Here is a 16,580-nt window from a genome sequence, read left to right on the forward strand (position 1 = left end):
TTCTAACATATATTTATTTCAATTCCAGCAATACCACACAATTCAAGTAATATAACCAGACAACTAAAACAGAAGATAAGACCTTTCTTCTTAAAATGTGGTTCAAAAATTTTATTTCTGGTAAGAAATACATCAGGATACCTCCACATTTATTCCCACTTGAAATGGCTAAATTCACGAACAGACACGGTCGTGGTCGAACATTGTTATTCTAATTTCTTAAGGGGTTTGGCCTGTTCAAACCTAACTTTAGATTGGCCCTTAGAGCTGGATGTGTCATTATTTGAGACTTGTTTTGCTGCAGCAGGATCTGGTTAGCTTAGCATCGTAAAATTGAGCATGAATTCTACCGTGTGTCAGAGATCGCTTGAGGAAAATGTGAGCCCATGTACAACTTAATATAGAACAAATGTCAAGGAAGGCGGTAGATAGTCAGGTGCTCCTGACTGTTGTTGTGAGAGTGAGCACCCTGGTGAGATCCGGAAAGTTTTTAAGTCTGGTAAGGGATTTGAAGAGTTTGCAGAAGAATTGGAAATCAGCCATACCTCTTTGTGGAAAAAAGTCTGTCAGTAGATTCAAAGCAACTGCTAACATCCCGACATCTGGCCCTCCAAGCTAGTTCACCTGGAGACCAGACCCCAAAACCCTAAAATGTTACCACAGCACCTACAGCAGTGTTGTAGGTTGTAGGTGTGAAAGTGCATGTCTGTAAACAACCAGAAAGAAACAAGCATTAAGTGTGCAAACGTTTGCTCTACCAAAGAAACACAAAGAACCTTGCACCAATAGTATGGCTTAGAGCTGGATGTGTCATTGTTTGAGACTTGTTTTGCTGCAGCAGGATCTGGTTAGCTTAGCATCGTAAACTTTAGCATGAATTCTACCGTGTGTCAGAAATCACTTGAGGAAAATGTGAGCCCATGTACAACGTAATATAGAACAAATGTCAAGGAAGGCGGTAGATAGATGGCATCAGCAGACCTTTTCAGCTTCCTCTTGGTGGATTTATTGACGAAAATCTTAGTTTTCTGCCATTTTGTTAACAAGGAACAGAGGGCTTACTTGTCTCTCTGTATTTTCCATCTTAAATCTCCAGTTGCTGAAATCTTGCTAGTTTCATTCAGGACTGAAACATACCTGAACTTCATCAATCTGTATCACTAAAAAGTACGTGAAACCAAACAATACAGCTTAAACAAAATAACGTGAATAAGACTCCATACGTCCATTATCTAAAACGCCTGTCATTACATTGCAGCTAGGGGACTTTTTTTTCTCAAAATTTTTCTTTCACTTTCTTCTTTAGAAATGCCACTAAAAGGGAAAAAAAACAGTTTTAAAATAAGTGATTTGACAGTGTCTTTGGGGCTTCCTTCCCCTTCCTGAGTATTCAGTGGGCTGTAACAGCTCCAGAAAAATGATGTAAATGTGTGTTACGAGGCAGTGGCTTTTATATCCTGACGATGAGTCAGTGCACCTGCATATAAACTCTGTTATATCTGTAGCTGTCTAGACATGTGTCATTGGGTTATTGAGCAACGCAGCTCTGATCAAATCATCCTCCTTTCATAAAATTAAAGGGGAAGCATTATGTGGAATCAATGTTTTTGGGCTTTACATCATGTTAAAATGTTATTTGCTCATGAAAAACATACCTGGAGTGTTCCTTTGATTATTTCATGCATGTTTGAGGAATCATTTGATCCTCAAACAAATGATTGAGGATCAAATCCTCAATCATTGGAGGATTATCTTTTCAGTCATCCCGTGGCAACCATTCAGCTGAGCAAACTGCCTTGGTGGACCTAGCGCTGCCTTCAAGGTGCTGCTCCTCTTGGGACCTGCAGTTTCCAAGCTTCCCCCTCACAGATCAGCTATCTCCCACATCTGTCCCACTCGGCTCCGTTAGACTAGCCAGCAACAATTAGCAAACACCTGGCGGAACTGCCATCATCTGTGCTCATTGTATAAGCTACTTCTCAGTGCAACACTGGTAAAAATGTTTGATAGAAGATTGAAGTTCCTGAAACTCGAAGTTCCTGAAACTTAGGGAGGCCCAAATTTCAAGGCGCTAAATTACAAAGTAAAAGTTATCCTAAGTTAAATTTGTTATATATAGCATTTTAATAACAATTGAAGTTAATACAGACAATTAATGTTGCTATAAATTGGGACTATGTGCCTGGACAATACATAATAAATATGGCATAAAGTTTATGCCATTTTGAAAACCTTTCTTTGACCCCCTTTTTTTTTTCCATCTAACAACTCCTTGCATTCATTTAAGATCTAATGGGGCCAATAACCTTTGCCCTGCCTGGTAAGACCCCTGAGGATAGCCCTTTTCACCTGGTATTGTGCTTCTGGCTTCACCTTCCGACTGGCATGGCCCCCACTCATGCCTGCCTTTGTCCTCCTGCAATTCACTCTGACTTTGTTCAGTTAGTTAATCTAGCTTCCCCTTCCCGCTGAGATCCCAGACACTGAATGAGTTGAGAAAAAAAGGGAACGGAAAGAAGGCAGAGGATGAGGCAAGAAGGAAACCAAAAGTTATTTCTAATTTATTTTATAATGTGCTTTAATTAGAAATGTTTCTGATCAATGTGGGAGTTTAGTTACAGGAGTAGCTTCACATGGGGCCTCTTCTAGTATATGCCTCATCTCACATGAGATTAGGATGTCACTACCCCTCTACACACACAAACAGACAGACAGCCTCAACCCTCAAACAACACCAACAAACAACAGATTAACCCAAAGAAAGGGATTATCAGTCAACTGAGGGGCATGGCAATGGACCCCCAGCTTCTTTTGTCTTTGGGGTTTTCAATGGGCATCACTCCCATCCACAAAAATCAAGCTTCAGTGGACCAGAAGCTCATCTTCCTCATCGACAAAAGCAGACACACACGACTGATGACATTTCTGGAGTAGTTTTAATAAAGATGATGATGTATACTCTTCTGCGCAAAATTAACAGACCATGGCAGTTTTGGCAGCTTAGCAGGTTAAAACATATAATACATACATTTACAAGCAGTGAGTTGATGATTTGTCTTTACTGACTAAACTCTTCAAAACATGATTGTCACAGAGTTGATCAGAAAGATGCAATAGTGTGTTAAAAAGTACAACTCCTAGATTCAAGTCTACATCAAAGAGAAATGAAGCTGAACTGATTGATATCAGATGAGCGTGTAGAGAAGCAACTCAGTCAAATTTGTCCAGATGAAAGATCCTATCATTCCTGCACAACAGTGATATTATTAACAGTAGTAGCTACTATCTTTTGAGGGAAAACTGCAAATGGTGTAGCAAAATAAAAATTGAGAGAGGTTTTTGGACCACATCAGCTCAGCACAGCTTAATTCACCCTGATTATGTGGTTTCACTAAAATTCTGGGGAGAAACCTTCTCAAATGGGACATGAATTAAAAGATTTTCTAAGATTGGTAATATTGTTTTTTTTTTAAATCCTCATAAACACCAACTCTTGTGCTTAATGTGAGTTCTTCCTGGATTGGTCTTAAAAGGTAACTGTGAAACAAATGTTCCTCAAATGATGATGAAAATATTAAATAAATCGTTGAAATAAGTCCAGAATTAGACCAACCAACCGTTGCGGACAAAGAGCTCAAATATATAGTTATGTAATGAATTGATGATGTTATTAACAAATGTTCCCTGTGCAACTCAACAAGATTTGAGTTAATTTGTCTGTGTTGTGATTAATTTGGTGCCATTGACAACAAAGTGTGTATTATAAACTGCTCCTTCATGATTACCCATAGACTCTCACTTTGTTCCCTTCTCACGAGTTCCCACAGTGTTCCTGTGCCACAGCCCATTTGACAACAGGCATTCACAAGGTCTTTATAGATGCAAGACTTTTCCACTTTGAATTTCTGAAAAGTCTATGTCCGTCTGCGTGTGTGAAAAAGTGAGGATGTGTGTCCATTCAGAGACTGCATGAGTGACAGAGAGGTTCATCCCTACTGCCTGTCTTTCTAAGCGCTGCTGTGGGCAGGGCCATCTATGCTGACAGTGAACGGGGAGGTAGTGGGGTCTGAAGGATTAGAGAGGGGGCTTTTGGCCGAGACTGAGAGTGGCTCTTTCTTCCAGTGACAGAGAGAGGTGACGGGCCATCAGTGTACAGGGGACAGGCGGACAGCGAGCCAGAGACATCTGCATTCATTCAGGACAGCGGCTTATCCATGCACAAAAGTACGCCCACTCAAAACGCCCACCTTCAGCACTCTCACACTCACACATGCATAGAAGGCTGTTGCAAGTGCGTATGATGACGGTGTCAACGGCAAAAGCAGTAAAATACATTAGAACACCTTAAACTGATAAAACGCGATCTGGGGGATACTTTTATCACACAAAGTTTCACTTTAATACCAACTCAAGACTTTTTTTTTTAAGTCACTAGTATAAATTTAGAAATATTTGTACTTTTATGTTGATTAATGGAAACTTTGGTCAGTGATGACTGAAAAGATAAGTCTCCTCTTGGTCAAGCATCTGCCACTGCACCTCCTTCCACCCTCCTATCCTCTCAAGACTAGGAGGTTGAGAAGACAGCCAGAGCCATAATAGGCCCTGCCCAGCCGACTAATCCTCTGCATCCATTCACAATCAGTGCTAATCTCCTTCACCACCTCCCCACCACCATTACCGCCAGCACTATCGCCTCAACCTCTGCTTCTCACTCAAGAGGTGCACAAAGACCCGGCGCTCCCCTGTCCCACCAACCCATCCCTTCTCATATGCCTAACCTGCTCCACCCATCGCCCTTTTACAGCAGGAGGCACCCAGCTTTCTAAACCCATCCCATGGGGTTGCAAGTTTGGGGTGAACCCAGATACTCATTCAGTGCTGGATAGCTCTCTCCTGCGCTCAGACTCCCCGTCCTATTGTTGCTGCTCCTTGAGAAGAGGATAGACACGAATGGAGTTTGAATTTCAATGTGTCTCAACGACTGAAAGAGAAAGGGGCAGTAGAATATGAACTAGTGGGAATCCAGGCATTAAGAATCACTTAAAGAAGGCTAAGAAGAAACACATGCAAATATGCTAAGTGGTGTAGGCCATCATGTCCTAACCCTGATAATAGCAATTATTTGTGTTTATGGTTCTTTTTTATTCTTATTTTATCGTTTAAAAAGAAAGGTAACTTATACTAGTTTTGATCCATTCAAGTTGTTATTTAAATCAAAGCCAAGGCCATTTCATAAAATGGGTCATTATCTTCCAAATGTGATGTTCTCAAATGTCATCACCAAACTATATTTGATATGGAGATTTAAAGCTGAAAATTAGCAGACATTTATTTTTTATGAGGTGTTTTGGTCATTATTTATAAGCTGCTGTTTTTCCAGCTCACACATGTGGTAAATTTAGTAGGGTAATCTTTATACTTACTAATATCACTGAAAGCCATTGCAATAGGCAAAATGTTCAAACTTGAAGGTTTGCTATCCGCAAATCAAAATGAACACTTTTAAACTCAGCAAAACTAACATTACAAGGGCTCTCTTTGAACAAAACATGACATAATTTTTTAATGACTTCTGCTGTCCTTAAATTATACAGTTGTCCTGTTTGAAGGTTCAGTGATACCAAGCTACAGCTTCCTCACAGAAGGCATGAATAAACTTCTGTTTAATCAGGTATCTGGAAGCAGCTATTGATGGTAGTTTCTTCATAGTGGCAATACAACATTGACAGGGTGGTCTGGCTACTGTAACTTTAACTTTAAACTTGCCAAGCCTGCTTTAATTTTTACATTATATATATATATATATATATATATATATATATATATAAAGTAATATATAGTATTTGTCGTTGCCCAGAAGCCCACACAGACGCACAACATTTGCCAACTTTCACTCCACAGTGTGCAGTCTTTGGCATGCTCAGCACTTCATTTCTGCATACGACAGTGCAGGAGAGCTTGACAGACCCCTCACTGCTGCCTCTCCACCCCTTATTTACAGAAGCTATCTTTCCCATAAGTCACCATTCCTGTATTCATAAAGCATCACGGATGCCATAACTCACTCGTCCCCTTTATGAATAAAGCTCCTAAATTTATGGTGATGGCGCTGAGGACCGGTGGCCTCCATGGTGACAAACTTCCCTTTGTCTGTCATCACTGGCTCGGGCCGCACGGGGCACTACATCAAAGGCTCCAGGTGGGCGCGCCACTTTATCGCTCCCAGGCTGGTGACATCACCGTGCTGCGCCCGCATAGAATTGATGATGAAAGCAAACATATCTGTCTTCACTCACATTTACCAAATCAATTTTGTTTTTACAGACCCTTCGTAAGGTTATTGGCATATTGACGTGCTGCAGGCGGGACGGGGGCTGAGCGAGTGCTTACGGGGGCGGCCATGGGAAAAGAGGGTGGGGGTGGTTCACTGGGCCTTAATGGCATTTACCATATTTAATGCAGAGGGATGTCATCACTGAATATCCATTCTGAATAATGTGGCATTTCATCATAAATTCTTTACAACTTATTTACTTAATGGAAAGAGTTATTGCTTGCTGTCAGGATGGTAATTAAACACTGTGATACAGTGCTGCCTCGCCAGGATTCCATCTTTCCCCCTCTGCCCCCCACTACACACCCTCACTCACACACGGACACACACGCACGCACACACGCACGCACGCACGCACGCACGCACGCATGTCAAAGCCTTTTAAATACATATTATTATTCAGGATTCACGTAATTTACAACAGGATTAAAATTCATGAAACCCCTTTTCTTATTCTTCCCAGAGAAAAAAAAATTAAAGGACTTGTTCAAGCAGTTATAAGTCTATATGGAAAGAAGGACATAACAAATCTGATATAAACTGAATAAAATAGAAAGTTTCTGCATACTGCTACGAAAGACATTTGCATATTATGCCACATCTATCAGCAAATAAATATGGAATAAATCGCACAAAGAATAAAAAGAGGTACATTTATTATTACAAAGCTAAAACCACTTCACAAATTACTCGAACTGCATGTGTGCTAAAAACAAGAATAAGGAGGGGGGGTTATGTTGAAACATCTCAAAGAAACATTTGACTTCTTACTTTGTCTTCTGCATGGACAGCTATCCTTTATGATCTCCAAAGTGAAAAAGCACAGAACGTGAACCCATCTCGTCTAAATTAGGAAAGATCTATTCAGGGAGAGTAAATGAGGCCGGTGTCCTGCCAGCCCCCCTCTCGCCACTCCATAAAACCAAGCAAGCTTGACACTGACAGGGCCGGCGTCTAACCTTTTGACCTTGTCCGGTGACCCTGCCTTCGATTTCTTCTTTTTTTTTTTTTTTTTTTCTGTGCCCGCTGACCAATATGTGATTTGGCAATAGTCGCACTGGGTCCCTAACCGGGACGAAGGAGGGCTTTATGGCTTTTCATTTTAATTGAGCTAAGAGCACAACCTCAACTCTCTTTCTTTCGGAGCTAACATTACCTCACTGGGCAACAAACGACTGCAACAGCCTTGTGGTCACTGGGCTAAATGTGAACATGACGACATGGGAGGAAATAAAAAGAGAACCTATGTGAAAGCTACAACTGTATGCTGGCCAAGGAAAACCCCTTTTTGTCAGAAACAAGCTACTGCCAACGCAGAAAAAGAATGTGGCTGAAATGTTCATGTTTATACTAGCAGTAAAGTTTAAAACACACTATTACAAGTACAAATTTCTTTAACCTGGATTCAGGAAATCTATCCAAGTGATTTTTTTCATTTTATTTGACTGCTTGAATTTGCAAAGCCAGAATACTATGCAGACTTTGGAAAAAAAAACACATAAAATAAGAACCAAATAAACAAGACTTCTTCTTTGTTTGTTTTAGGTTCTAGCCACGTCGCTCTGGATTTTTTAAAAGATATTTCTGTGGAGCACTTACACGAGATTGGCAAAGTTTGCAAGCAAAAGATCTGGCGCAGAAAATCATACCTGTGATTTTAGATTCTTTCAGTAAAAGAAGCACTGGTGTTTGTTCCTGCCTTTGCACCCTGTGCATCAAAAATTTACATGTGGTTGGAAGAAAAAAAACTGTTTTATACAATATTCTTTACAGTATTGACAGGACATTAGTTGGGGGCCTGCAACTGCTGAACAGATCCTTGTTTCACTTCATAAATGTATCTTACTTAAAATTTGAACTGACAAACAAAAGCAAAAGAGATGCATGTTCTTACCTCCCAGCCCTGCATAGGGTCTTGGAGACATGGGGCGTGCTCCCCCTCATATGGTCCAAAGCGTTCTCCTATATTCACCTTCCTGCGGCTCCAGATACCCAGACTTGCACCTGGAACTGCTGACTCTCTCAGCTCAAAGTCCAGAGGAATGATTAAATTGCCTTGAGGAAAAAAGATGCTTGCTTGTTGAAGTGACTGAGGTGAGGACTCATCGTCAGAAAGCGGCTCGTCTGTCAGGGCTAAGGAAGGTGTAGGATCGCCATCGGAGCCACATGCGTTGTCCAACACGTTGCTTGGAAAGAAGCCAAAGTCATCGTTGCCATCGCCTGTGAATGACATAATAACTATGTTTAGGGTGATGCGTAGTTATGTTTGGTTGTTGATGAGACACTGGAAATATGTTTTCTCGCCATAAGCGCTGACAAAAATTCCCCAGGAGTGTTTATTCAGTTTTTGTTGAGCTTTTAAGTACAAAAATAAAAATACACAAGAGCCTCAATGACTGAAGCAGCAAGGGATATAAATGAAAGTAGCTGAAAGGAGTACTCACTCTGAACCTTTTTAGATGTTGTCAGATTAGAACCAGTTTATTTTATTTGGTATTTATGTGATAGAATCGCACAAAGTAGTACATAATTCTAAAGAGTAAGGGGAAAAAAAGATACATTGTTTTCATTTTTTTTACAAAATCTAATAATTGAGGCTCATTCACCTCTGCCAATCACATTTTCATTTTGATATGGGTCATTCAAAACATGAATATGCTTTGGTCTAAGTCAGTTTTCTAAAACCCCTCTCCTCAAGAGCTGGTGTCTTCCTAAGTTTAGACATGTCGCTGCTAAAACATGTCACTCAACAGTCAAATAATTGTCTCATTAGTAATATTTGATTGCATACTAATGAACTAATGCAGCAGTTTGATTTAGGTTTATTAAATGCAGGTTAATTTATGTTTAAGACCCATCATGTAAACCATCTCATTGTAGCTCTGACTGCATGTTTAGGGTCCTGCTTGAAGATGAAGCTTTGCCCCAATCAGAAGCCTTCTTGAATCCTCCAACATGTCTCCTTCCAGTGTTTCTCTGTATTGAGTTCCATTCATTTTACCATCAACAAAATCCAACAACATAATGCTGCCTACACCATATTTCAGGTGGTGTGCTGAAAGGTGATGTGGAGTTTTGGTTTTCCATCACTCATAGTGTGAATGTCTGCAGATCCTCCATAGTTACCGTGAACCTATTGGATGCTTTTCTAATTAATTTATTTGTTTTTCTTGTTGTTTTTTTAAGCTCCATTTCATAATTGAAATGATCAAATGACGGATTAGACAGTACTCCGTTTTACAGTTTTAAACTTCTCTACAGCTTTATCTGTGATTTGTGCACATTATTCCTTGGTCTTGGTACTGGATTTTATTTAGTACCAGAGTAAAGAGTGCCAAATGCATATCCATGGCAAACTTGTCAGACTGTTACTGGTAGAATAGATCAATAACAAGTTGGTGGGCCCTGCAGTCCAAACAGGGCATGTTTGCTACTGGATTGGATTGATGCCATTGTTGGCTAGAATGATCTGCTAAACATTGTACAGTGTTGACTGTTTTATATTTCCCTTTCCTGAACTCTTTCTTCAGCATGCAGTAAAAACAGACAGAATCACATGAGGGTTAATTGTGAATGGAATAAAACAGGATGTAGAAGTCTGACCCCTTTATCCACACTGGGCTTCTTCAGAGTGCCAAAATAGGCAGGTGGATCTTAATGGTGGCAAAGGAAGTCTTTATTTTGAGACAAAAATTAGTCCAGACGAGTTAGAAAAGTAAATAAATAAAACAAGTAAAAAAAAGAACACAAAGAACACAAAGAACACAAAGCTCACAAGCGATTATTCCAATATTTAAAAAAAGCTAGCGGTATATCTAATATTGCTATATGCTGCAGTTGTCAGAGTTGTTACTATGAAGTTGTTCGATACGTTCAAGCATCCACAAATTTATACATGAAGTTCCTCATCAAAGCATAAAAAGTTGAAATGCTGCTCATGACAAACATTTGACTTGCAGATCTCCGTCTTGGGAGTCTGAGGAGGATTCTACAAATATCCTGAGGCTATTTGCATTTTTCCATTATATCTTTAACCACAGCTGAGCCGTGTAAAAGGAGGTGTCCCTTCGAAAGAGGGACACTTTAAGCTCATCTCTACACATCCTAAATTTACAAGCCAACATATTATCTTGTTCGCCAAACTCAAAACTTGATAAATAAAAAGAAGGAGCATTCTTCTTTGGATCCACCTTAGTTGTAGCAATTATAACACAACTCTTTTTAAGCATGATATCAAAGTGTGTTATACACTCTTGAAGTCTTCCTATTAGAATATCTTCCAAGAGTTTAGTCAATACACTTGGCAAGGCAATTGGTCTGTAATTATCAATAATATCTTCCCAGTTTTTTCTTTTACTTCTGGCACAAAAAGTACTGATAACAGAGACTCAGGTAAAATGTTGTGTTTTAGAAAACCTGTAAAACACAGTGAAAGTAACCCATGGACTCTTTGATTAGCGTACATCAGGTGCTCTGCTGATAATTGGTCAAGACCGCATGCTTTAGTTAATGTAATTTTCTCAACAGAAACTCATGCTTCCTCTGGTTGGAAGCATATATGAAGAGAATATGGCTTTTCCATATTTAAGCAATATTCTTATTTTCAGTAACGCCTTCAATAGCTGCTGGAAGCAGAGGCCTACTGTTATTAGTGAAGTTTATATCCTTTCAAAATCAGACACATTATTCTACTGGAGTTTATTTGCCAGGGAGTCTGCTCGCATGCGAAGAGATTAAATCCCAGGTTTGGCAGCCCACTATGGAGCCAGGTATCCCTGTTCAGAGTTTTGGTTAATACTGCTACTATATTCCATGTAAGTTGAAAGAAACATTTAAAATGGACAATCAGCTTGAGTGTGAAAATAAAAGAACAGGCAGAAAATCAATCCCAGATGTAACCACAGAGAAGGCACCAGATTAGTTGAAAGCCAAATACACTTTGAGACATATCAGCAAGGTGATGAACAAGGGAGTTAACAAGACAGACTGCTGGCCAGGTGTCACACAGCGAGACAGACGGACACTAAAAGCCGGAAATGATCCGCAGGAATCTGCCGCTTTGCATTGAACTGTGCCTAACGTGGGCTGACAGGTCACGGGGAGAGGGGGCTCCGCTAATGAGGCTCAACAACCCATCCCTGCTCGAAGGAACATTCCTAAAGGGCTTCCTGTGTGACACTGTACCTCTGTGCTGTCAGCTGTGGATTCTTAATCCAAACAGATACACACACAAACTTTGTGCTCCCACTGGACATTAATGAACAATACTTCTGATTGCCTCAAAAGGTCACCTTGGTTGGCAACAAGCGGCCAGACGCTAACTTGAGGAATTACCTCAAGGATTTCACTAAATTACTGTACTTTTATTATGATTAAAGAAAGATAACATAAAGCCCACAGCACTGTGTTCACATATCCATCAGCCAGTGCAACTTCAAGGTCAGTGCACGCAGTATGCCAGAAGGAATGCAAAGGTGTCAAATGCAGAATAAGTGGAACATAAGCTGTTTTCCTCTGCCAGTTAGGAATCATAAGTGCTGTCAAAGTTTGTTTGCTGCAAGGAAAATCTCTGCAAGAGCGCAAAGTGCTGACTCAGCTTACGAACGTATGTCAGTGTTTTTTTTTTTGTTATGTAGAAAGCATTTATAGAAACATACTACATCTATAAGTTGAATATTTCTTAAAGCAATTCTTTGGCGCAACACCAGATTACAGGGTCTGAGCAACCATGTGCACAATGTGTGCGCCCAGCTTACTTGAGGGGGAAAATGTTTTAAATAGTTGACTGAGCTGGGGCAGGCATGAAATTCAATGTACTGCAGCTCTGGGAGCCTGAGACGTGAATTTCAGCGTGCAGACTGTGTAACATGGTTACAAGCCTAGCTGAGAAGTCTGCCATATGGTGGAGGGACAAGGGCTTTTAAAGGTAACCGTATCCCTCCATTGCTGTTTCTCCTCTTGACATTTCCCCCTGTGTGCTGGGCTCGAAGTTTATATTTGATTCAGGCCAGATATTCTCTCGGTCCACTGGCTTCAATGAGAGCATTTCAGCTCATAAACATATACGTTTCTGTAAGGTAAACGTTGGATGAAAACAAATAGGCTGTGTTCAGAGGTTTAAAATTTGTGGTTTCACATGTAGATGATTGATAAGCCAAAGACCGTGGCATGGCTTAGCTGCACGGGGCAACTGGGACAGTTTGCACAGATGATCTGATAGCCGTGTGCGTTTATTACTGTGTCCCGACCTCTATACAGCAATTTGTTTGTTCAGTGATGGACATTACTTGATTAGTGGAAGCTGACGCCCCTCATTAAAGAAGGAATTCGGGGTAAAGAAGGGGAACTCCAGCTGAGAGCAACATCACATTTGAGATGCATTAGGATCTTTGATGGGGGAAAAAAGGAATGCTATTCAAACCCCTTAAACTTTTTCACATTTTGTTACATTACAGCCACAACCATATTGTACCTTCTTGGGACTTTAAGTTATGTTGTTAAACAAACTAGCATATAACTGGGAAGAGGAAGGAAAATGTTTCATTCCTTTTTCCAAATAGGAAACTGAAAGTGCCCCATGCATAATAATAAAAAAAATTCTCACCCAACCCTCCCTCCCTCTTGACTTTGGCCTTCTACCAGAGGTCTTAGTTTTTCTTAGTTGTTTAAGGTCTGTCTTCTGGACTGAGATGTCTGATGTTTCTCCAGGTATTTGTTAGAGCGATGAGCAGGGGCACCTACAGTTTCCTTTACCTGCCAGACTCTTTCGAGCTCCTCTCTGAGCCTTTGGGATTTCTCCAGTTTCTGTTTATTTTTTGTGTTTGTTTTTCCTGATGTTTCCATCATTGGGGATGGCCACATCGACCACAATGGCTGTCCTCTGTTGCTCATCAACAATCATAATTTCCAAATCTGAATAGTTGATTACCATTCTTTGGTATGAATCTGGAATTCCCGCATCTTACCTTCGTCATTTTCCACCTTTTGTCAGGTAATTCCCACTTTGACCTTGGGGTCTCCAGCTTGTATTCCACACAGATGTTTCTATATACTATTCCAGCTATTGATTAAGGCACTCCATGTATTCCTTTCCTGCTAGTATCTTACACCCGGGTATGAGATGCTGGATTGTGCCTGGTGCTTCTTTCTACAGCCTGAATGTGGAATATTGCTTGGACCTCCATTACTTTGGCGCTCAATGGAGGACACATTATCAGTGTTTCTGTATTTCCTTGATAAATATACTCTGGTACATCAACATGACTTGCAGTGCAACCCATTTTTTAAAATCACCTAACAAGAAAACAGTATGTATTATCTTTAAATTTGAAACATAATAAAATATCTTTGAACAATGTATTGGTAAACAGGCGATTGTATGCAGAATGCTGGAGCCAGTGGTTTGTACAGTGGTTATAGTGGTTTGTTAATAATTAAAGATTATCATGTTCTCAATAGAACGTTATGAGGTGGGGTGTGACAAAAATGTATAATCCCTAGGGGGAGCATGAAGGAAAATCGAGATACTGCAGTAAGACAACAACCCTTTAACCACTTATCAGATTTTTACATGTTAATAGGCCTGTCGTGATAAACGATAAATCAATTAATCGCATGATAAATTAAATCTATCAATCTCATTTTAATTATCGGCTTTATCGTCTCTTCCTGCCTTTTTTTCTTTCCATTGATGACACTGAATGAAAATAGGCTCACATCTGGTGCTCTCCACTGACCCTCCCTTCCTCATTTCCTTAGTGTAATGTTCACCGCACACTACATAAGTTGTCGGCGACTGCCGGCCCATTTCAAAACCATTAGCCGACAGAAATCCTAGGTATAACGGTTCGATCGGGTTTGTCATGTGGTGTCCAGCCACAAGGGCACAAAGTAATGGCTGCAAGTCCAGTTAACTAATTTTAAAACCAGGCATTAATCAATGCTTTACTAGAATCTACCTGCAATGCATGTGGCTAGAGTCGGCGTAAAGTCCTGACTGAATGAAAATCATTATAACCTATTTATGTCACGTTAACGAAGAACAGCTGAAAAGTTACCGGGTTTATCAACTGCGGTAGCAATTTGGCTCAAACTCCTCTCCTTGTAATTTCTATATTCTTTGCAAAATAACAAAATTTGTTATTGTGACAGGCCTACATGTTAAAGTTTAAATTTGTGGTTTTAACGTGACAAGACGTGAAAAAAGCTCATGTAGTACCAACACTTGTAAAAAGCATTTTGGAACAATATGATGCAGACATTCAAATGACTCAACGTGAAATATTTAATGTGGAACAGTTAGAGAAACAACTTCATCTCCCTGACTAAATTAGCCATTAACAGAGGAAGATACATCATGACACTTTGCATAAACACAGACACACACTCGCGTGCTTATACATCATGCATTCAAGTGTTCGCACTTGATATCAAATGCATTAATTTTTATTAAGGGTGGAAAACATTTGTTCCCAGGCCTGCTATCTGCATGGGTGGAATGATTTTCACCTCTGCCACAAGGTGTTGGGCAGACTCATACATCACATGATTACCCCGAGCAGCGAGCAGCGCCGCCATCATGAGGGAGTGAATTAAAGATGATAGAAAGAGCTATTAATCACTGTGACAAAGCCCCTAATGGAGGTGTGACCCAGCCACCGCTGACGGGACGCCAGGGGAACGAACCCACGGGACAAATGGATACATATGTTTACAGAGAATAACCTACCTGTGGACATAGTCAACCCCTTTTTCCCCTGTTGTTTCATGAATCTCATCGTTCTTGCTTTGTCTTTCTTAATGATAACTATGCTTTAATAATTTCACTCTATATTCAAACCAGCTGAAATATTGTGTTTTAACTTACGGCAAGGATATTCATAAACAAGAAGACAAGCGCGTACATTTCAGAAATTTTCAAAAATATTTCCGCTCGTGTTGGATGTACCGCAGTGTATATAACTGCTGATACTCATTTAAACATGTGTAATGACCAACTGATGTGGTCTCTTATTATAATGAAATATGAGAATGAACCCCAAACCTTAAGAGGGCTGGCCCTCATAATTGTCTTCTTGCATTATTTGCTGTCTTATTTGCTGCAGAGAAATTCTAATTGGCTAGAATTGGTTCTGGCAGGTCAAAGCTTTTGAAAGATTTTTAGTTGAGAAACTGGCTACCACAGATAAGTGCATTTATGTTTATCGCTGTGCTCCGAACATTTTGTTCCCAGAAAAGACGTTTTGTCTTTATCCGAAGCACATGTGCATTTTCACTAATAAACAATGATATAACACAGGTGGTGCTCAAGTCCAGACCTGGAGAACTTACCACCCCGCAACTTTTAGATCTATCCCTGCTCCAACATAGCTCAATCAAATGCTTGAATTCCCTCATCAGATTTCAGTGATTCAAATCCTTAGAGGCCTGGAAACAAGCCATTCGTTTAATTCAGGTGTGCTGGAGAAGGGATGCAGCTAAACGTTGCAGAATAGCAGCTCTGGACTTGGATACCCCCACCTAACACAACTGAATAATTAGGTATTGTGCAGTGAGAGTACAGTCAATCAGAAGCGTATAGTAAAGAGGTAAAGTTTGTTAACTTCTTCCCTGCAAAGTTTATACTTTGGATGTTGTTCTTTGAGCTCAGATGTGTCCAAGTGCATGAAGTGGTTGAATGGTGGATTTTAAACTGTCTCGTGTTGGTCTAATGCTCACTGTTTTAGTTCGGTTTTAGTTCACAAATGTCCTTCCAATCTATAAAGTATTTTTGCTGGGACTAAAATACAGCAAAATAAAAATTATTATCTTTCACTGACTGCTGTTGATTTGGTAAGAGCCGTTAATTACAGTGTGTCAGTGCTCGCCTACATTCCCCCAGCAGGGCGTATAGGAGCCCCGAGGCCTCAGGAGAGGGAATAAGCTTCCTAATTAACTCTGTCTTTGTGCTTAATGGAGGCCTTAACACCGCTTTTGGGAAGTCTTTTGGTCCTTGGGTCCACTGGGGTGACTGTGGAACCAACTGATACAAACCACAAGCACTCAAATCTGCTGATTGCTCTACACACATACGATTTTATGACAATTACTTATCCTATTATACAATTTTTTTTTCAGTCAGAACAGGTTGAATTCTAGGAGGACATTTTGAAACAGAACTCGCTGTTGGAATTACAATTTTTAAGAATTCCTATAAACCTAAACAGCTTTAAATATAAAATATCTAAAGATAAATTAAAGGAAC

The 16,580-nt window shown here is 40.1% G+C and overlaps 1 protein-coding gene across 12 annotated transcripts in view; it reads right to left on the reverse strand.

Moving 5' to 3' along the window:
• Nucleotides 1–16,580, reverse strand: part of mecom (MDS1 and EVI1 complex locus) — a 161,512-nt gene that overhangs the window by 92,977 nt on the left and 51,955 nt on the right. For all 12 annotated transcript variants that reach the window (XM_017308041.2, XM_017308040.2, XM_008425361.3 and 9 more), the window contains exon 2: nucleotides 8,232–8,557. In XM_017308041.2, coding sequence (XP_017163530.2) covers nucleotides 8,232–8,557 — 326 coding nt within the window. The remainder of the gene's footprint in view (nucleotides 1–8,231; nucleotides 8,558–16,580) is intronic.

Source organism: Poecilia reticulata, chromosome 13 (genome assembly GCF_904066995.2).
Source record: "Poecilia reticulata chromosome 13, P_reticulata-male-v2, whole genome shotgun sequence".
Taxonomy (NCBI): domain Eukaryota; kingdom Metazoa; phylum Chordata; class Actinopteri; order Cyprinodontiformes; family Poeciliidae; genus Poecilia; species Poecilia reticulata.